The sequence below is a fragment of the Leuresthes tenuis genome, unplaced genomic scaffold (assembly GCF_036924035.1).
Source record: "Leuresthes tenuis unplaced genomic scaffold, fLeuTen1.0.hap1 SCAF_22, whole genome shotgun sequence".
NCBI lineage: Eukaryota > Metazoa > Chordata > Actinopteri > Atheriniformes > Atherinopsidae > Leuresthes > Leuresthes tenuis.
In genome coordinates, this window is record NW_027325376.1 from 17,423,000 (window position 1) to 17,446,026 (window position 23,027).

The following is a 23,027-nucleotide window of genomic DNA, read 5'->3' on the forward strand; positions in this document are numbered from 1 at the left end:
AAGACCTAAAAGAAAATGTTTTCCAGCTAAATACCAATAAAGGAATGACACCACTGATGGAAACAAAGCACTTCTGTTCTCAGCTCCGAATGTGGTCATTTTAGATGAGGCCTGATAACCACACTGATTTGTCATTAATGGTGGTTTCTCACCATTAGGGGGCAGAGTTCTACCAGATGGGGCATGTTTCCATTCCTATTTTCGATTAATCAGTTAATTTATAAGACTTTTCAGTGATTTCTCATCTTAAATTGTCCAAATGCTTGTCTGAATTTAAATAATCGAGGAGGTACTGACATCACTTTGTAAATTATATACAGAGACCTAAAGGTAATGTGCGCTAAAAATCCATCAATGGATGAAAACAGGCTCTCGCGAGTGAGTTGTCTTTATATTGATGGATTTGCTCACTTGGAAAAGCTGTGTATAATTGCCTTCAAAGCATTTTTTCTTTGAGAAATGTTTGAATCACTAAACCCACATTTGTGCAACACCTGCACAGAAGAACACCTTATTGGTTACTAGTTAGTTATGTAATAATGAGACCAAAGCTTCAACACTGACCTCTCACTCACCCTCTAAATTTATTATCTCTGCTTTGACGAACAAAGCTAAAACTGGTCAGTCTTTAAAACGGTAATATGTCTGATTAAACTCTCAATTTTTTCAATCTCTAATCTGTCCTGAGACTGGTTGAGGTTTCTTTTTGGAAATACTTTAGTATTTCTGTGTAAGTTGTCTGTCCTACATGAGGCTTTAATGGAATACATTTTACGCAGAAAATCACACCCTACCCCTTCAGTATAAATATGAAGCCTTTATATTGGACAGATTTCATACTCTAAAATCAGTTAATCTCTGATAACATTTGGAAATACCTTGGTACTTTATTTCTACTGATATTTACCTGCATATTTTCCTTATCTGGCCTCTGGACCGTTCCTCCCTTTGAAATATTGTTTATGTGCAATGTCCTGATCCGTCTGAACTCTAGTGTAGTAAATCCAGCTAATAAAGTGGGATTGTTGCACTTATAAACTGCAAATCTTTCACACACTGTGTAGACTGCAAAGTGAGAGGTTTTGTCTTTGCCTTGTGTGAATTGAGGCTGGAGGGATCATTGAAGTCAGAGGGTTCACGGAGGCAAAAGCTACAGCAAGCTGCCCACAGTTGAATCGGTGTGTGTGTGTGTGTGTGTTCAGGGTCTCACGGTGGCCGCTTCTCCTGTCAGATCAGTCAGCATGTAAGCTGATTTTCTCAGACTCTCTTGTTCCTGCCCATACTGTTGTTCGCTTGAAGGATAATTAACCTCTGAGCTGCTCAACTTTGACCATGTTTCTGGTAGAGACCCAGCATATGTCTGGTTTCAGGTGAGCAGTCAAGTTCTTTCATACCTCCTCTTCAGCAGTCTGTGGGGTTTTGCGGAGGATAAAAATGTTCAAAAAGGAATACAACTGCTTGTCTTATGCACAATTTTATGCATCTTAAAACTGCGGCGAGGAGGTCTCTGAAATTAAAGCATATTAGTAGAAACACCAAAACAACTCGTTCTCTATGGTGTCAGCCATAAACCACAGCAGCTAGTTTTGCTCAGCAATCCTGATGCTCTGGATTTAACATCTTGGGCTTGCGGTCTCAAAATTCTCACATGGGCTCATGCTAATCTTCACATATAGCACAACAAGTAATGGTACTGATCACTAATCCAAAACTGATTATCGACACCTTCCTTAAGATCAGCGTTAGTAAGACAAAGGCTACGGCTTCGTTTTATAGCCTCCATCCTTCTCACACATCTGATGGTGATTAAGTAGCAACACTCTATTATCAGGGTGAAGAAAACACCACATCTGCAAAAACAGAGTAACCACAATGAGTTCATCTAAAAGTGCTAAAAGTACATCCATCAATACAAATACAAACACATCAGCACATTACTGCAGAATACATCCAGAATTAGGCAGATCAGAGGGATCTTTTTTTCTTCGATGCACAGAAAAAGGAGAAACTTCAGGTTTAAATAAACACGATGATCAGCTTTATCTGAATGACCTAATAAACAGAGGCACCTTACAAAAACCTTTGACATCAGAATCTAAAATCATAACATGTGGTGCAAAAGTTTCAAGATGATGAATTTGTGTTTAACTTTCTCTGCTGGAAAATAAAACAGCCAAGTTACCTCCTCTGTGAGAGAGCTGTTCTTACTCCCTCCCAATATATCTTAGAGTGGAAATAGGAGGATTAAATCCAGTAATAATAATTCATGTTTTTGGATCTTACACGACTAAAAAGTTTGACTGAGCTGCACTGGAGAGTTCGAATAAGCAGGACTGAACCTCTGGATTCTGGATGTTTGTTCCGGACCTAATTTGGTCTAAAATAAGTCTGGTGTTTTCTAACCAAAGCAAGGTTTTGTTTTTCAGAATAGCAGACATCTGCTATATATTCACTATCGAGATATTGGTTTAAGGAGCCACAACAAACTTTTAGAGCAATCAAAACAGACTCAGAACGATTTTTCCAGGATGTTTTCACCATGTTTCCCACAGATAGGCTTTGGACTTGTATGAGGAAAATCTGATTTAAGCATTCACAAGACACCCCATACAGACATTGTAACTTCTGATACGGATGTGGAACTTCTGAAGTATGTTTAGAGAAAGTTACAAAGTGTAGAACAGAACACGTCAGGGTTGAAACTTGGTTTGAAATGAGTGTCTCCGGGGAATGAATCTAAATTAAATGCCAACTACGCAACAAGGGACTGGAGACAAGTTTGTGTGTCTGTGTGCTTCGCCCGTATGACACATCCTGTCAGACTCCCTGCTTGCTTCACTTTTGGGAAATCTCTCTCTTGTTTATTCTTTCTTTCTTTCTTTCTTTCATTTTTTTTTTTAACATCTTTGCTGATAGATGTATCAGGGTTCAGTTGAATAGAAAAATTCACAGCAAAGATGAGGGCTTCACTGTTCCGTAACATCTTTGTGCCAAAGTTCTTATCAAGTTCTACCTCTCTTACAGCATGTCAATCATTTTAATCTAATAAGCATGCTAGCATATGTGATAAAGGGCTATTAAGTTAAGGTAGACACAAAATTACTCCTCTGCATTTAACCCATCCAGGTTGGCACCTGTTGAACACACACATGCACAGGGTCACACACTCATGGAGACAGATGCCATACACTGGAGCGGTGGGCAGCTATTCACAGCACCCGGGGAGCATGGGGTGCCTTGCTCAGGGGCACCTCGGCCGTGGCAAGGAGGTGGACTGCCATCCCTCCAGCTGTCAGTTCACTAATCTTTGAGCAGTGAGAGGAATGGAACCACCCACCTTCAGGTTATTGGGTGACCCAGTCGCACCACTGAGCCACGGCCGCTAGCCTCACCTGCATTATGGTTTTATTCAAGCTAGAGAGCATTGTAGTTTTCGGCTATAGAAAAACATCTTTCACTCTTTACTGCCTCCTCATTTCCATGGACTGTCTGCTGCTCTCTGTCAATAAAGAAAATTAAGCAGTGTTTTTTTCCCCAGTCATTTGGCTCAGCTGGTATGAAAAAAAACTAATACGTCCTATTAGATTAATCTGAAAAGTAGGCCAAATTAAGGGCTACCGATACCGTGCCTATTTGTTAAAGTGACTCTAGCTTTTAAGATTTAAGTCCAGTCGCACAAATGTTGCTATGCCTGCCCTGGTCAGATTGCCGGACGTCCATTCTTTCTTAGGAGTCACCTCTGGAATTTAAAACTTTTACTGGTGATTTCTATCAGAGGCTGCATGCTGTGCCAGAAGGTTTGATGAACAAAGCTACAGTTAGGCTAACAAGCTTTACAGTAAAACTTCTAGTTGTGGGATGTAACACCGCAAATCTAGGCGTGAGCCTCGCAAATGAACGGCCATACACATGAACTTCTTGTCATGTTGAAGAGGCCTCGATGACGCCATCAAAAGCTCACAGAAATGTAAAGCAACTGTCAAGCAAAGCGTTGCGGTGCAGGGCTGGAAACTTAAGTTGTGAGCTGTCGTGTCTCAGCTCCTGGTGTCTGAGGGAAGTTTTAGGCATGTGCGTAACAGAAGTCAGTATACTTCAAAATAAGTCAGAAGCACGTAGTTTTTAGGTTCACAAACTTCTTGCTTTAACTTTTAGAACCTTCATAAAGTTTGAAGATTAAATTTCGCTGTAATTTGAAGTATCTATTTAAGCACTGCTATATTAACTATTAAGTTGGGACAATAAAGGTTAAGGTGACGTTTCTTTTCCTTTTGAATCAGCGACATCAGCTGAGGAACAGACGGTTTCTCCTCCCTGGCTCACACACAAAGCGCTCTGTGATTAAGTGTGGGAAGATTTCCTCCCAGTTCCTCCCCTGGGGTGAAATATCTTCAGTCTACCATGTCTTTCACGGCCCAGGCATCACCTCCCGCTGCTCTCCCTCCCTCTTTGCTTGTCTTCTTTGGAATTGTGTTACTTTTTCTCAGCTGGGTTTCTTCGTCTTGTGGTTTCCTCTCTTTGTCTTCTTAGGGATTTTTATTGCTCGCATTACATCTCACTTATCCACAACTGCTTATTTCAGTGTGTGAGGTAACACCCTTTCATAGACAGCCTACAGTTGGTGTTGACTTTAGACGCTAGATTTCATGTACAAGTGTTTGAGGGTGCATATGCATGAGAGTCTTTGTCTTTCCAGGGAATTCTTTGTCTGACAGATTTGCTCTTATTTGGTGTGGTTTGGAGCTCATTCTCATGCCCCTCTTTCTGGGTTTCTGATCTACAGGGATTCCAAACTAACTGGCTTTCCATTTCCGAGCATATTTCCTCAGTTGTTATCTTTTTATCACATCTAAATCAAACACACTTTTGATCTCTTGAGCCTTTATCAAACCAATCAAGCATCATTGGTTTGATCATGAGTGCCCCGGCTAAGGCAGAGAATAAACTCTCTGTGAGGCTGCATCGTAAGCCTTAGAAAAAACTTCTCAGGGTGCTGAAAATAAGGCGAAAGTTCAGTTAAAGTTTAGATAAACTCTCAACAAGACGATCATCCTTCCATTTACACCCTCGTGAATCATTGTTCATGCAGGCGATAACGACCTATGATTTCAATCAAAGAATATGCAATCTCTAACAGCTGCATGTCTGATGCCAAAATGTGGGTAATTCATGTGACAGTTGATAATAGAATAACAGAAAGGCTGCATTTTAATCCTCAGCATGATGGGTTTTTTTTTTATATCCTACCCAAGTAATCGTATTACTTCAACTCTGCCAGTTAGTGTCATCCTGATATGTTGTTGGCAACCGGTAACTTGGCATCCATTAAGTTAACCGTGGCGTTCGAAAAAAAAAAAAAAAAATTATGCTAGCCCTAACCGTGTTGTTTTTTCCACAAGTGATGTTGTCACCTAAACCCAACCAGGACTTGACAAAAATGTAAATATTTGGTTGTTTCGATTGGAGGACTTGTTGCTTATGACTATTAGCTTGACTTTTTATTCTAAAAGTGTCATCCTGGTGGGGGCACAAGATCAGTAAGTTACCAGGATTCATGCTGTCAGGTTATTTTGACTTAGTTGAGTAATGAGACTTAAGATTCAGCACATTTGCACATACATTTTCTGCAGTCTTTTTTTCTAAATCTGGGATCATAGATGTTTTTTGTCATTTTACATTTCCAGTAAGCTACAACTTTGTCAGCTGCTCTATAGCTTGTTATTAAACCCAGTGTGTTACATGATGTTTTTGCTCATGTTTTTAAATCTATTTGCTGACGTTTTCGGGGCAGAGGGGGAAACACATAGAGCATAAAACCTCGTCCTGCGATTTCTGGAGACTTTATGGAGAAATTGGTGCTTTGGAATCTTAGCTAACGCTTCATTTAATCTCCTTCTGTCTTAAACCGGAGACAGATGTTAGATGACTGCTCTCCAGTTATTTATGTTTGTGCAATCTGAATCAATCGCAGATGCAATTCAGCTAAAACCAAGAACATGTTAATGATGCAAAATTGCAGGAAAATGCTATTTCATGTGAAATTGGGCTCAGTGTATTTGTCTTGGTGTACCACCTTAGCTCCCTTTGCTGCAATATTACGTAATCATACACGCGTCACACACACGCACTTATGAGTAGATCAGTCTTAGCTGGAAGCAGCGAGTGTGTGTTGGGAGGAGCTGTACGCTTTGGAAATAAACTTCAATTTCCTGCAGTCATGGGAATTTGACCCCTTTATCCCGACAGCAAAAACAAAATCGTCTTCTATTTTCTCTTGTGGTATTTATGTTTTTTTCTCCGTGAGTTAGGCCAGTGTCACAAGTATTTTGAATAGCACGATTTGCACTGTGGGTGACTCTGATCGTTCTTTAATAGAGGAAAAAAAAAGATCCAACCTTGAATTAGCAATTTCTAACCGCAAGCTTTACAAACCCTGACAATGGCTTCTTCCAAGTAACCCCAGCCAGAGAGGGAGCATGTAGAGCTCATAAAAAGAATGGAAACCAGCCTTGAAGCAAAATGCAGACACTTTACAGACACGCTCACAGAAGGGCTTCTGTAGAAATGTCCTCTGATATATGTGCAGTGTATGGATTTACTGCACAGGATAACAGAGAAAGCAACAAAAAAGGAAGTTGTAATGTATGAGGATGCATTGAAGTTCATGTGGGAAACGGTGATAATGATTTTAAGTATACAGAGTTTGACTGATTCACCACAAAAGCATTTAAAAATTCTAAAGTTCAGATTTTACATGGAACAATAGCAAATAATCAATATTTAAATGATTGGTCTGTAATCTCCCTTTAAAGTTTGGTTGAATATTTATTTATTTCTATTTCTTTTTTAAAAAACAGCATTTCTTTACTGCAAAATCTAAATCCAATTGTTCAGTAAAGTATGATCAGGTCATTCACTGCATTTGGAATACTGTCCATCTGTGAGGTGTTGAGTTAAAGCAAACCTTCCACAGTGAGACCATCCAGTTTTCCAGAACATTCCATGTCTTAGCAGCCTGGTAACATAAAACGGTGCAGTCACTGCATGCCAAGTCATGCTGCATGTTATTAGCACATGTTTTTGTAGTCTTCGGTGTGATTTCAAGGTGTACTGTGAGAGAACAAAAACCTTTCCTTCACTTTTCAGCTACTACTTAAACCAAACCCTTTGGTGTGCCATTTTAATGTCCAAAATATGGCAAATCAATATGCGCCGCTACTTTGAGCCATATAGTTTGTTTTCTTCTTCTTTTTTTCTGTTTATGTAAATTAATCTCTTTAATATTAATATTTTAAAATGTAAATGCAATGGAACTGACGAAACACATAAATTAGCGGCAGTACTTCTTCCCACACTTCTACTGAAAGTCATGTCTGCAAACGGGACATTTTTGTAAATGACAAAGAACACTTTATGTATTTAAATGTGTCTGTTTGATTCTTCTGCACTGTTTGTTTCCCTTATCTCCTCGTATTTTTTCGCAGAAACACATGCGTACGTCTACCTTTCATGTACAGCCATTAAGCAAAGTGGCCTACTCAAACAAACAAGGAGGACCCGTCTATTGAATTTATCCGCTCTATTCTTAGAACTGAGGAACAGGCATGAGCACTTGGATGGAAAAGATAACCAGTGGAGGAGAGAAATGGGGGGTGGGGGGGGTGTCACGCAGAGGGTTTTCTAAGGAAGACACGGTTGAGCTTATTAGGATCAATCGGGGCGGCCCAAAGGAAAGGACAGTCGAGACAAGTGTAGTTTGTTTTGTGTGGAGATGAACTTTGGCAGCCAGTGTTTGTTCAGAGTACAGCACGCAGTTATATTCATTGTGACTCTTTCCTCCCCCACAGAAATACGGAAAAGAAGAAAATCTCTTCGCAGGAAGTTTGACTCCTTTTCAAAGGAAAAGAAAGAGCGAGGTAAGTTCATGACACAGAGTTGCTTTAAAGTAGCTCAACACAGCATCATCTGCCGCCTCACATTGTCTCCTGTGGTAAACTGTGAATGTGTTTTCTCACAGATTCAGTGTTTACCGCAGCAAACATCGTCATTGTGGACAATGTCCCCTCTGTACAGCTTCATCTCCACTGGCGTCCAATGGCTTTACCCAACGCTGACCACTAATGGTCTCACATACTTGAAATACTGTGTTTATAAAGCACGAGTGGCTCAGGGCTGAAAACTGAATCATGCAGGGTTCACTGAGTCAAGCTTGTGAGTTTTTGTTTCTGATGTGCTGTTATAGCAATATAACAACACAGCTATATAAACTGAACACTGAATGAACACAAACGCCCGCCGGGCCCTTCTACAGTCACGCTGTGTCACATTACAAAAGCAATTGCAACACTACCAGAAGACGGTGCTTACGTCTGCTGCAATAAAACGACAATGTTGTGATTTTACTTGAAATATTTGTTTTAAAATCCTATCTCAACCAAACAATTTACGAAACGTTGATCAGCGCCCGGCCATTTTTGATGAAGAACTGATTAAAGTGGTGAGCTGGAGTTCACTTTATGAAAAACTTGAACCATTTTGTTCACGTTTTTATGGGTTTCAGAGAAAATATGGAACACTTTGGGTTTTGTGTGTGTGTGTGTGTGAGGGGGGTTCATGTGGGTGTATTGTGAGAGGCTGAATCTACCTGATTACACAACAGACACTTGCCATGTAATGGCAGAAGGTGACATCTGTGGATCGCTTGCATCCTCTTCCTAATATATGAGTGCAGTATTCTCCTTTTAATGATGACGGCTGGTCCAGCAGAGGCCAACAATATGATCTTTTAAAATGTTTATTTAAAGTCAAATTCAAATGTATGATTTTCGGATTTTATAATATAAGAAAAGGCCCACATTTCTTACAGATACATTTACCACTTTAATAATATCCTTTCAAATAAATCCTTTTTCTCGCAAAATTTTTTCAAATGTCTTCTCTTGATATAGTTTTTCTTAATAAATGTAATACCCCACTGAATGCTTCATCAAAATTTCTACGATACGAAAAGGTCTAGAATCTGAGACGTGCAAAAAATAAATGAATAAACAAAATATCCCTTTCAAACAGACAAATATTCAAACAAAAATATTTCACTCCCTGTATCTCATACAAATACTCCTTTCTTGATAAAAGTAGAAGAAAATTCCTGGGAAATATATATATATATATATATATATATATATATACATATATATATATATACATATGTATGTATTTTTGATAACCAACACATTTCCCAACATTTTTAAACATTATTAAACTGTCGGTTGTTTGCTCTTTGTCGTTTGTAAATATGAAATACTTATTCCTGGCTTTGGGCAGTCAGGTGGATTAAATAAGTAAATGAAGGTATTACCCACAGTCTGATTCCGGTAAAACATCTTGCGTGTATTGACGTGTGGACATCTATTGCATTAAGGCCCGTGTCTTATGTAAACTGCCATCAGACATGGTATAAAGACAAGTTTGTACAACATGGGATAGTTTGTACAACATGTGCGTCATCCAATCATGTACATATGGGGCTTGTACAGACCCTTTCCCTGAGGACTGAGAGAAAATAAACAGGAAAATCATTTTGTGGAATGTATGTTTTCCATTATGTTGGTATCCTACTCCACATGCATTCTGGTCTCTATTCTTGACTTTTTCCTGCTCTCGAGCCACGAGAAACAAATCAGCTCCTTAACTTCTTGTGAGTGTAGACGTTAGTGCGAGTTCGCTATCTTGAGTTTAATTCCACCGCTGATGATACACACACTGACATGAGTTGGCACTCATTGTTGGGTGAATCTCAGACACACCAAGTCCAAACCTATTTTTCTTTTTTTACCAAATATGGAAGAATTTTGAGTTTTGGCTTTCCCACATTTTAAAATTCTTTTTCGCAAGCCTCATTGCTTGTTCTCGTCTCCATCCTGCCATCAAACAAAAAACTTGAATGGAATTTGGTCTCTGAAAAAGTTGCCCAGCGATCTACCCACACCATAAGTGTTGTTGAAAGCGAAAGATACTGAGAGTCTCGTGTTTTTATGCTTTGATCGCTGTGGATCAAACACCATTTCATCTCCTGGGGCAGTGGTATTGGCTACAGTTGCACTATTGTGAGCGTGCAAACATGAACTTATCTGTGTTAATTAGCCTTCTTTGTTTTACTTTCAACACTTTCAAGTATTCGCTTTTCGCCTCCCTGTTTTTCCCTCTCACTGCTGTTGTGAGCCATGGGACCAGTCATCTGCCAATGTGACCCAAAACCTCTAATGAAGAGATGTTCTCTACACTCAGGTGATTATCACAGCAGGGCATGACGCGGTCAAACATACAGCACACTTTTACATTCCCAGGCTGTCTGTGCAGCTCTTTAAATCCTGCCTCCAGCTTCTTATACACAGGGACTTAGCTCTAGCTAACTGAATTAATCAAAACACAGAACATTGGGACCTGGCTGTGCTCGCTCTGGCTCTGCTTGTCTACTACAGAGGGAACGACTATATGTGGCCTCCAGGGGTTGGCAGGTTGTGGATTACAAGTAGCAGGATTACAAAGTTGTAACTCTTTGGAGCTCCTACGAGGGAAATGATAATACACTGCATGGGTAGCTGTCTAATTCAGTAATGTTTTCACAGTAGCTCTAATGGGGTTTACACAGAGGACAGCGTGCGTTAGATATAGAAAGAATGTAAAGTTTAATCTCAAAAGACCAATATTATCATCCAGCTGCTGGTGTCTTAAAAATAAAAAAAAAACAGCAATTTCAAATGCCTTTCTGTGACAGACTCTGACCTGAGAACCAAAAATACCCAAGAAAGAGAGCAGTTAAATTCCTAAACAATGAGACTTTAACACACACACAGCTGTCTGAGTTTCAGTGTTTGTTCTACGCTCCAGGAAGTCCTGACAGACTCATCGGTCAAGGAGTGTTTGTGAAAGCCTACCATGGTAGGATCCTATAATGCTAACAACAGCCATCAAAAATCGAATAGAAATTTTGAGACAGTTACGGAACTTTAGCCAGCACACCTTAGAAAATGTAATTGTTCCACAGTCGTCCATTTGTGATGATTAACCGGTATTTGACATACGGAGTCACGTGTAACTTTATTTGAGTAAAAATGTATCGTATTTCCTCAAATAAAGACCAAGACCTTTATTTTAACCTGGCTTTTATTTGAGGCAAGCTTTTATTTCCAATTAACCCAACCATCTGCCTTTTTTCTTGGGGATTTGCCTCAGATATGTTGAACAATTTTAGCTTTTGCAGTGAATTTATGAGCAACATTGAGACATGAGAGACAAAGTTGGATTAAACGTGTGATTGTATTGTTCACACGATACAAAGGGTTTCTTTTTTGATTGGGAGTTTGGAGGCCTGATGTGTTCACAATACACTACATGATTGGAAGGGTCACACACTACAGGATTTAGGATTTAGATTTAGGGTTCTTTTTTTTACATTACCCACCTTAAAAATGAAGTGATATTTCACATGTCTTATTATACTAAAATAACATATGTAATATAGCCTCCGTATAAGAATATTGGAATATTTTTTTGAACACCTCCATACAAAGCAGAAGTATCAGAAACCCTCAAGAAATTCTCTTCCCACTTTTTCCTTGACCTCATGATATTTCCCAAAGAAAAGTGCCTACTGATGATAAGAAGTCATCTTTTGGACTATTGGACCATACCTATGATCCCAACCGTCTAACTGCTGATCTTAATCAAGCAGTTCCAGCTATTCTGCATATCTTGGAGCTAAGTCCATCCTTTGTCTTGAATATTACAAAAATGTGATTCAGTCTGTTTGGTCTCAATCAGAGACTAGAACAGCCTCACAAATCTTTTATCCAAACTGCTCCCACATCGCGATCGATGGCTATCAACTTGCCTCAAATGTGGATTATATGTCTGCGATGTAAAATTCAGGCCTAGAATCTGAACCAGTCCTAACAAGCTACTTGCTTGACAAGCTGTTATTACACAGTTGACTTCCTGTGTTTCTACAGCCAGCTCTTAAATAATCGCCTGCTCAAACAAGCAAACACCTCTTGGAGTTCACACCATCGCAGTTGGATTTTAATACCAACACGCGTTGCCAAATGTAAGGAGGCAGCAGTGTGGAGGGGTCAGCCTTCCAACAGACGTCAGGACTGAGGAATAAGCACAGGCTTAGTGATCAAACTGTCCATTACGTGCTGTGCATAACATGACATCCTTTCAATGCATCAAGCCTTTTCTTGAAGGCAAGGATCCCTTTCTTTCTTTAGATGGTTAGTGTTTGGGGAAATCTGTTAAAAGACACAGTGGTCATCCATGCTGTTGATGTTACCATTAGTCTAGTTCTTCATAAATCACCATGATTATATCCTATTATTTGGCTTTGTAGGATGGCTGAAATGGATAAGATGAACCCACTGTCCATATAAAAAAAAAATGACCAGACTGAAAAAGTTAGACAAATAGGACATCATACAGTAGTTCATCAAAATAAGTATAAAAAACCTTTATAATTCTATAAAGCAGAATATCAAAGAAATAGGATTTCAAAGGTGCAAAGTATTATATCACAAATCTGAGCAAAACCTACCTGAACCTAACATGCATACATTATTTATTGTAAGGAGGGGAGTCCAGATACAGCCAGACCCTTTCCAAGTCTGCCTAAAAATAGTTAGACCTTATCCTGAGAGAAAAACAAACATCTTGAGCAGATTTTCAACTAATATTTTTGAATTTGTTGGGGTGAGGTCAAACTGCCACAAACAGAATAACAAAGTAGTTCTGGTGTCTGAACCCAACCAAGCTCAGCCTGAAGCCAAAAGTTGTAAAAAACTCTAAATAGTATTGCAACTACATTCACAAATAATGGGCCTTGATGTGACTTTTCCTTAGTTTTCTAGTGAAACTAAATGCGTTTGCATGGCATTACTATTTTCAGATCTACCTTTTTTACTTTAAGTTTACAGTTGCTGTTTGTTGGCAGCAACATATACTTTGTAGTAAATCCCTTTTGCATTAGCTTGGAAACATCTGACAGAAGACCAGAAATTAGCACAATTCTTGATCAATTCCTCCATTAAACCCAGAGACTTAGTTGATCTTTCATCAAATTTCTGCTATTCGAACATGCATGAATAGCTTCACAATATGTGGAACTAATTAGCTGTTAGCAGTAGTGTAGACTGTTAGCTTGTACCAGGGGCTAAAAGAAACACAAGCTACATGCTAGCTGCCAGTTTGCCAGCAAGGCAAGGAGCTTATGGGTGAGCCTGGCACCTAATGGAGGCACATGTGGTGGAGGTGGGGGGGCATTTGGTTTAGTCTGACGTTACACATCACAGAAAAAAAGGTTTTAGAGTAGAAAATGGAATCACTAATTGTAAAAATGACACTAAAATACATAAAAAATGTGGGCCGCTTCTGAATTTGCTCTTTGCTTTATGGGAATAACAAGAAATTTAGTCATTAGTTTTTAATGAGATTCTGAAAACTGATACATTTTGCATTGGTAGTTGAATGAGAAAATGTGTCTTTATTTCCCTTTGAGATCTCAACGGTACTTTGCTTTTACACGTAGTCTAGAGGTTTTACCTTTTGTGTTCACTTACAAAATCATGCTTCATTTAAGATATTCAATTTTCCTCTTTATTGATCATGATATGAATGCTGCATCCAAGTTGCTCTGTAGTTACTGAAGAAAGTCTCCAGACCATCTGAGAGTTATTTCAAGCTGAGTCAATCCCATAACTTTAAGGCTTTACGGGGCATCCTGCCAGTCCATCTTGGCTATGTGACCTGCTCGGGAGTTCTCTCACCAGGTGTGAATACACGTGCGTGTTTTAGTCATCCATGTGTTCCTTTTTAAATCAATCATGTGCTTTGTCACGGTTCTCTAAATGTGAGCAAGTTAAGTATAGATGCCACCTGATTACCGTGACTAACCCTCACCCCTAAGGAAGCACTGAGCAAGTGTTTCCTTTATCATGCATGTCAATGTAGACACATACAGTATCTACATGGATATATAAGAGTGCACTTTAGTCGTGTGTATAGTAGGAGCAGAAGAGTTTTATTAGCATCTATTGTTCATTGATATCCTTTCCCAAAAGTAGGAGGGCAAGGCCACAAACCCGCTGAAGACACCTCCTGACGAAATGTCATTTGAAAAGATCTCTCTCCACCTATATCCTGTAGCTGACCTCTGTGAGGAAACTATTATCTCTTAGGAAGAGTTTTTCGATCAAACACAAATACACTGTCAAAAGCGCAGAAACATGCCTTTGCTAATAGGTTATTCTTTATTTAAATGTGTCTATTAAAAGTTTTTAAAATTCTATCTCCAGAGGTGGAAATTGATTTAACTGTGATTGCATATGTCAAGCTGGACTCATGTTGTCTGTAAAACTTAAAGAATAACTGTGTTTAACAACTTTTAAATTATCTACGTTACACAGGACAATTAATTCTTACCAGGGGGTGAGTTTAGCTCATGTCTTTAAACCCACACTTTGTAAGAGGCTTAGGGTGGCACTTGTAGCACAACAAAGGGTTTACCTTTGGATCCATGAACATCTCATCCAGGTGCTTCCATCATTTGGCCTACAATCCATACCACCCTGTTGGTTGTTTGTTCATACCCGTCAGTACAACTGATAAGAGTAATTTAAACTAACACCCATACATTCAGCAGGAGATATGGAACATATCAGAATTAAATGACAATTCTTTGGGACCACCTTTGGTACTCTCTCAGATATGATTTATATGAAGTGTTTCCCCATTGAAGGGTGTCAGATGCCACCATTACGTGCAGTGCTTTCAACCATGAGACTCCGACGAGACTAAGATGCAATGATTTATTTATTAATTTATTATTTATTATTATTATTTATTATTTCTGTTTACATTGTACTATAAAAAAGTTGTTCTTATTACTTTTATCCAAGGCTTTGTCTTTCTCTAACTACATTTTGCTAAGTGTTGAGTTAGACCAGGGTGTGTGCTAAAATTTTAGAGTCATACAAAGTAGCTGGGCGAAGGACTTTCAGTTTTAGCTGAGTGAGTGACCATGTAACTGACTCTTACCTCGCTCGTGTTGGGTCTGCATCACTGCTGCTGAAGTAAAACTATGTCAGTTTTAGTTTGATGTCTGGTTTGTGGCTGCTCAAACAGGATTATCCTTCTTTAAATGTTCTCTCTGTCCATTCTGTCTATTCTTATACAGCTTGTCAACTTGAAACTCTAATCTTTTGTGAGAGTATTGTGCTCAGCAAGCCACCAAGTTTATTTCAACGTCACATATAAACAAACACCTATCTTAACTGATTAACAAACCTTGCCAGTCATTATTTTGTACACTTAACCTCAATTTCTCCAAAATTACAATATGAGGTGCTTCTGCTGCCTTACTTGGGCGGGTGGAAAGCTAACAGGTGAGTTTGTCATGATAGAGTAAGACAACAGCTTTCTACAGAGTCAACGTATAGCCTTTTTTTTTGTTGATTTACCATTTACAGTGTAGAATCCAAAAATTTTTCAAAGACAATGTCTGGGATATTTTGGAGCCATGATTTTTCTCCTAGGACAGCTTTTCGCTCTAGTTTTTTTCCATTTTTCTTGCATCATAGCATATATAAAATTAGCAACATTAGCTTCTTTAACTGAGAGGTTAAGGGGCAGTCATTAGGCCAACCTTTTACTAGAGTGCCCTCTGATGGATCATAAGGCACACTACTTCAAACGGTCTGGTGTTCCAGTCTTTACATTTCAAGGTTCCCCACATTTGAACAGATGTTAAAACTTTTAAGAAAGATTAACAGCATGTCAATGATGTTGGTTTCAGATCGTCCTTCTGAGTTGTTACTCTGACTAAATGTGTTTCTTGAACAAAAAAAGTTACCTGTGTCCACTCTCATTCCACGCCGAAAACATGCTTGTGTATGAATCTGTAGCTGTCTTTCTTCCCGTATGATTCATGTAGCAATAACTTTTAAATCCCTTAAAACTATGTGTATCTTCTGTGTCTTGTATTTCTAGCTTTATCCCCATTTTCACACATTTTCCTCCCTTGTTCTCTGCTTGTTATGGTATTAAATAATTGTTTCCCTTGCTCCCCAGAATCTGCACCCAAGGCATTCAGCATCCCGCTCTCCCAGGTCATTGCCAACGACCACGCCTACAAACGGCGGCAGGATGCTCTGAAGGAAAGCAGGCGCGACTGTCTGGACCTTGAGGCCAGCATCCTGCACTTCAGGGCCGAGAAGCGGCAGTTCTTTAATGGAAACAAACCTCTAGGCAGCGCCTCATCGATCACAGGAGTAGGCCCAGGCTCACCATCTGCAAACTCAGTGGCACCTGCGCCAGTTTTTGACACCCAGAGCGCACCACTGTCCCCTGCATTACTGGATAACACTGGCAGAGGACAGAGGAGAGTAAGTCTGCTTTATGAGTCAATACACACATTAGTTTATAACCTAAACACTTCAGCAACTCAGACAATTTGCATTTAGCATGAGTGAAAAAACTTTTTTTCTTAGACTCCACAGTTATTCAATGTAACCCGTAACAGATTAGAAACAGATAGCCTATGGTGATAATATTATGACTGAAGTAAAAGTAAAAGTAAATTTGGGAAATTCTTGTCTTTTTGTAGGATAGTATAGCAGTAAAAGAAAGCGACATTTTGGTGGAAATTATCTATTCCTTTGTTTTTGTCTATCGTTGTCTTCAGAATTTCAACATTAATCACATGAAAATACTTAAGATTAACTTTTAAAAAATTATCAAACTTTAAAGAATTGGAAAACATGCTTGAATCAATTACTTATGGCATAATATACATGTGTTATAGTATTTACAGCCCTTAAAAGGTGCATAAGTTGATGAAAAAATATTAAATCTCATGACATAGTTGTACAATTGACGGAATAGAAATAGATAATCTTGAGTGATATGAGTGCAGCAAGCCTAAAAGCAAACATTAGCTAACCAGATCCTCTCCTGGTCACCCTTTTCAATACCGGCTTACTAATTCATTTTTAGCTATGTTCACATTAACTGTTTCATCCTATCATTCATCATGACTGACAAAAAGTTTGAATCATGTAGTTTAAAAGAAAAAAACCTCTGTTGAATGGAGGGTGAGTTAGCTAGTTGGCATGCTAACTTCAGTAGCTTTCTCAGCAACGTAGCTGTGCTTTGCTATAAGTTTAAGTAATTAAAAAAAAAACTTTTCTTAAACTGTCTCTGCGTAAATATTCTTACTTATTGCAATTTTAGAACCGTCATCATTATAAAAAAAAGGCTTCTGAAATGCAAAAAGCTAATCTCTGACTGCAACTTCAACTATAAAAAGTTTGACAGCTAATTCTTTTATTTGTTGCCACAGCTGTGTGTTGGAAGGAAAAAATGCAGTGTGTATTTGCTTTTTCCATGCAAATGTATGAAGCTTGAAGCGATCACACCCTGTAATTGCCTTCATGCTGATCTGGAACCAGTGATTTTGTTAAGCTTATAATGAGTATCATAACGGTTATCGACCCTGAACCAGCTATCATGTGTAGCTCACAGGAGTCTGTTATGTGGGTAAACACTGCACACACAGTCCTGCCTAACTTGAGACTTTTGATTGAAAAATACACGATAATGTCAGAGTGCTGTTTAGCTTCATTACTGGGTAAAAATGATCCCACTCTGTCATCCCACTCTGAAATTAAGATTTGAAACAAAGAGAAAAACCCAAATAATAGCTCAAAATTGTGTCAACAAGTTGTTGACTAATTTAAAAGGAAAAGAGTGCTTTGTTTGTAAGAGTAGTTATGAAGCAGAGTAAGAAATGTTCAAAATGTAGCTTCAAAGTGCCAAAGTCTTTGTCATATAAAGCTGTACCTACTACGTTTTACTATTTTAAAAACTTCCAAATGGTTTATTCAGTGATAAATATATTCATTTTTTAATTAGCATACTGGATCTGAAAAGTAACTTTCTACTTATATCTGCTCCCAGCTTGAAAAGTTGGAGGAGAAATGTAGCATAAAATGAAACGATTGAACAACTGAACGTAAGTGTAGTAGAGTGAAGACTCAATAAGATTAAAATTTTCCATATTTTCAATTGGTAATTCATTATCTTTTCATCCCTTTTGTGATATGTTAACTGTTACAGAATGCAATGAAGTCATCACATTGTTGGAAAAAGTAACTTTGGCTGTAATCAGGTCAAAATCACCAACCTAATAAATTTGACCTGCTCTCTTGGCTGTAGTTGCCAATTGCAGTTAAAAGTTTCCATTAGTTGTGGGGAGAGAAGAAGGAATTTCCGAAATGATCCATTCTCAGTCACATTGCGGAAGGTTTCATTACAAATATGAAGATTTTAGTGACTGTTATTAAGCGTCAAAAATCAGTGAGTGGATTATTGTATTCAATATGTTTTTAAAACTGCTGAAGATGTAACTCTTCATTTCAAAGTTTAACATACCAATAATTTATTATTTTCACAGACAAACACGCTTGGATTAAGTAGAAGTTTAGTGTTGATCTCGATTGCTGGCCCAGTGCCAATCTCCACCCTAAGGCCTTATCTCTGAACCCTCACTGCCTGAACTGACCTCAGAGCCATTGTGCTTGGGTACGTGAGTGTGCGAGGGCTTGAAGCATTCAGTGGATAACCATAAAAGCCAGCAATCAGATGTTATCACAAACAACCTTTGGAGGAATTTCTTCCCACACAGCTGTGCTTGGTTTCTGTGTAATTGTAGGTGATGGATGCTCACATTTGTATATCAACAAATTTGCTATTCACTGTGGGTAATTCCTGCAGGAGCATCTGCAACTGCACAGATTCCAAGAGAGGAGCAGGACTGCCACTTTTTCTTCAAACGTTGAACATCCAATCGAATGTGGGGAAACTTTGAATGTTAGAGCACCATTCAAATGAAAAACTATGGTCTGTTAGTGCTTCAGACTAAGGTGTCCTTGTCACTCATCAGAGGGTTCTCTGGTCTTAGCTTCATCCTGGTAAAATGAGCTACTAAAATGAAAGGGATAGCTGTCCATGTGGCAGACACCATTTGCAGAATTGAAAACTATTGATATAATGTTTTTTTCATATTTGTTCAAAGCTGTTTTTTGGAAAAAGTGACAGCTCTAGGAAGGATGCATAAGGATTTTGAGAGGTCAACGTCAGAGCCTTCGTGCACTTGATGTTTTCAGAATGGAACAGCCTTTTGACCTGTTATTCAGCTGAATGTAATCTGTGACTTTAACAGTAGATGTCACTAAATTCCACACATTCCCCTCCTACGCTGAGCTCACTGCGTGGCTTGAAGTGGAGGACAGTTGGTCACCAAGCAAATCCAATTTACTTGGATTTAGCATGTATAGCTTTGTTAGGAAAATTACATCTAAAATAGAGACTCTGATTAGTCTAAACTGTAGTTTAAATAAACCAAACAAATATTAGCATGATTAGAAAGATGTTAGGTTGGCTGTAAATTTACAGACAAATGGAAATACAGCTCTTATTTACAAGATTATTTAAAAGACCTGCTTAAATTTAGTAAATATAATAGAAACGTGCAGAATTTATAGCCAGGTAATATGCCTTTATCAAAGCAGAAGGCCGAATGTGAAAAAATGAATGTGGTTTGCATTAAAATGTATTGATTTTTAGCCATGACAGTAACCAGCTTTACTATTTGAGCAGTCATTGCTGGTTGGTGTCCCATCCTTTTCAAGCTAAATGGGACTCTGACTCACACTGATGTCTGGACTGTAACAGCTCATGTTTACATGTCTGACAACATGTGTACATACACACACACACGGAGAGGTTGATGGACGAGGAGGCAACAGCAGTTATTCGTGTGGTATTGTGACTGTGACTTGTCAGGCTCAGAGACGGATAAAGTAAACAGAAGGTGCAAAGGTTCACATGAACAAGCTGGGTGAGAGACTGCAGACAGCACATTTTGAATTGGTATATATCCTGTCTGAAACTTACAACACAAATAATTTATATGTGTAATCTATTTGTGGTGTAAGTTTGAGTCAGGACAGATGGCACCGTGAGGCGCTAACAGTGTCTTCCCAAAATGCAGCTGAATTTTAGTCAGTCCATTTGTTAGTCCTCACAGGAGCGCAAACTTCATACATGATATTAGATGGTCTATTTACATTCACATCCATCTAGTCAGTTTTCAAAAGGGTCTTACTTCTGGACATTTGAAAAAGGCTTTCATTTCTGAGTCTGACTGTTTTTGCTTGACTGCGCTGCTGTTGGAAATTCCACAGACACTCAATGTTCCTCCAGAAACTATTTAGAGGTCAAAGTGATTTATACTCGCAGACTTTTTTGGCTCCACAAATATCTGTTGGATGGATTTGTCAAGATCAGTGATGCAAGCTGACTTTTCTATTCTGTTGGCCTCTTGTACTGTCATCTGTCTTGAAATACTTTACTTTTTTACAGTCAGTATCCTTTTGACTTTTTTTCCCTTTATTTTTCTGATAGCCCTCTCATCTCCACTGTCACCAGCTCAACATTAATATTTCTCATTGTATCCAATTGTTACTGTTCCGCTTATTGTTTCACTTAAGCATTGGTAGTTTACTTTACAAAGCACAGCATCAAATTTTGGGGAATAATGATGTTTACCTGCATTTGTAAACCTGGAGGTCAGACGGTAATGATGGATTGGAGACATGCATACTGCACTAAACACTAAATCAGTTATATTTTTTAACATAGTTTAGATTGTCTAATATCATCTAATATGAAGGTGATGTCTCATTATGCTAAACCTACAGAGAGATGTCACAAAATCTGCAGATTCCCTTAACAAAACAGAAATTAAAGCACATCTGAGCTCTTTGTTTTGGTGTAACAGCCTCCAAAATGGCCATCTGCATTGTTTACATATCTAGAAGGCAGATTTTGTTTTTATTTTTGAGAAAAAGGTCTCGTGTATGGCAGCACACGGGTATCCATCATAGGCATCTGGATATTTGGTTGTCAGTCAGCACAGTAAGACTTTCACACAGTCCCTAAAGCACATAGAAGCAGTAACTTCACTGGATAATGTTAATTAACCTGCTAACACCTGGTAACATCCAGCTTTTGACTGCAATGGGTAAGTGTATAATCCCTATTCAGTACCATATCAAATGACTCTGCATTAGTTGCCGGTATTTATCAGCCCCAGCTCTGCACAGTATTTATGGGAACACAACACCAGGGTCCACACGCTAATTTTCACTGAAGATCCTGCACACGGGCCTGCAAGAATGAGCACAGCTTTTTTTCACAGAAACACACATTTACCCACCATAACAACTCCCGTGAAGGCTCTGAAACAGACAACAACAACTTGCAGAATAAATAGAAGAGATTGATCAATTTTATAACCACAACTACAAAAAAATCAAATCAAAAAGCAAAGATTAGTAAGTCTTATAAACCAATCTTTTATTCCCAAAAAACTAGCTCATCTTGAATCCGATGGCAGCAACACATCTCAGGGTTGGGATAGGGGCAACAAAAGGCTTAAAAGGGGGGATAAAAAGTAAAAGTTTACAAAAATAAACTGTTCTAGTGATCTTAGAAAGTGTAATTTTCAGAGAATGTGGTCCAACACACTGCAGGATACAATGTAATGACATCCCTTCTTAGTTACAAGCTTGTCCCCTGGGAGGTTGTGGTATGCCGGACCATTAAGTTATAGCCCTTAGAGTATTTGGGGTAAACATTCTAATACAGGCAATGGGAAAAGATTTAATCAGCTAGCATTAATGCATGTACCCATGTTTAAAAACACCATTAGTTTTATTCCATCAAAAACGCAGATCTTTATCCACTGTGACTTCTGACTTTTCTACAGCAGAACAAAGCTAAAGGACCAATTATGAGACTGATTCTGACTCTGCTCCCAAGTGGCAGCAAAAGGCTGTAACATGAAAACATTAAGTCTGTGCACAGTCAAACACCAACCCGCACACTAACACAGCAGGCAACAAGGTGCTGACATGATTCCTGCTAGTATAGTCATTGATATAAGAGATAAAAGATTGTAAAAGCTGGTGTCCACTGCCCAAACATAGACGATTCATCTTGCCAATAAAGGGTTAAATCAAGTGACCTTTTGACTCTAAAATGTATCTATATAGTTGTAACGTATGTATATCATTGTAGACAGGAAAGCTGAAGCTCATTGGTCCTCATTAACTTGAATTATTTTTCACAGTTCTCCGATTACGTTAAACTCTACTTCCTGTGTACATTGGCATGTGCATACCAGATTTTACATTAAATATGATGTGCTCTTTCAGCGGTATTAGTTTGGACAGAGATTATTCATGAAGCTCTGCAAACAGTCTGGACTGATAGTTTTTTTATGTGCTGCTATTTCAATGAAAAAGTCTTGGTGTGGATCGTTACAGGTTGAAAATTCAATAAAAAGTTGAGTTTCCTACATCAGTCTTTTCTCTCCACCCTGCAGGGTGGTCTGTCAGTGGACTCCATCTCTGACCTTGTAGAGAGTCAGTCTCGCCTCCTGGAGGCGCTGCAGCTCTCCCACCCGGCCGAGCTGGAATTAAAAAAATCGCCATCAGAAGGGAGGACCCAGGCCAAGCTCAGCCTCAACCCCATCTATAGACAAGTGCCTCGGGTGGTGGAGAGGTGCTGCAGTCACATCGAGACCCATGGTGAGACTCCATGTGCTATTTGGCATCCCCAAATTTAACATTGAGGAGGTTTCAGTTAAAGCCAATCAGTGCACAGTTTATGCTATTTTCTATGCATCTACACAAAAGGACATCATTGTAAATAATGACATCTTGTTCCTAGGCCTCCAGACGGTCGGCATTTTCCGAGTTGGGAGCTCTAAGAAGAGAGTGAGACAGGTGAGAACACTCTTTACTTTAACGATTGAAAATGACAGCTGAATAAAATATCCCATCTAAAAACAAAGTACACTTGGTATGCTAAGAGTTAACTCGTGTATCAAACTAAAAACAAACGTTATTTCA

General features: G+C 38.8%; 1 protein-coding gene across 2 annotated transcripts in view; it reads left to right on the forward strand.

Moving 5' to 3' along the window:
* The window catches only part of arhgap36 (Rho GTPase activating protein 36), a 68,499-nt gene that overhangs the window by 36,853 nt on the left and 8,619 nt on the right, over positions 1-23,027 (forward strand). For both annotated transcript variants that reach the window (XM_072376959.1, XM_072376960.1), the window contains exons 3-6: positions 7,845-7,913; positions 16,120-16,433; positions 22,499-22,703; positions 22,846-22,901. In XM_072376959.1, the coding sequence (XP_072233060.1) occupies positions 7,845-7,913; positions 16,120-16,433; positions 22,499-22,703; positions 22,846-22,901 (644 nt within the window). The remainder of the gene's footprint in view (positions 1-7,844; positions 7,914-16,119; positions 16,434-22,498; positions 22,704-22,845; positions 22,902-23,027) is intronic.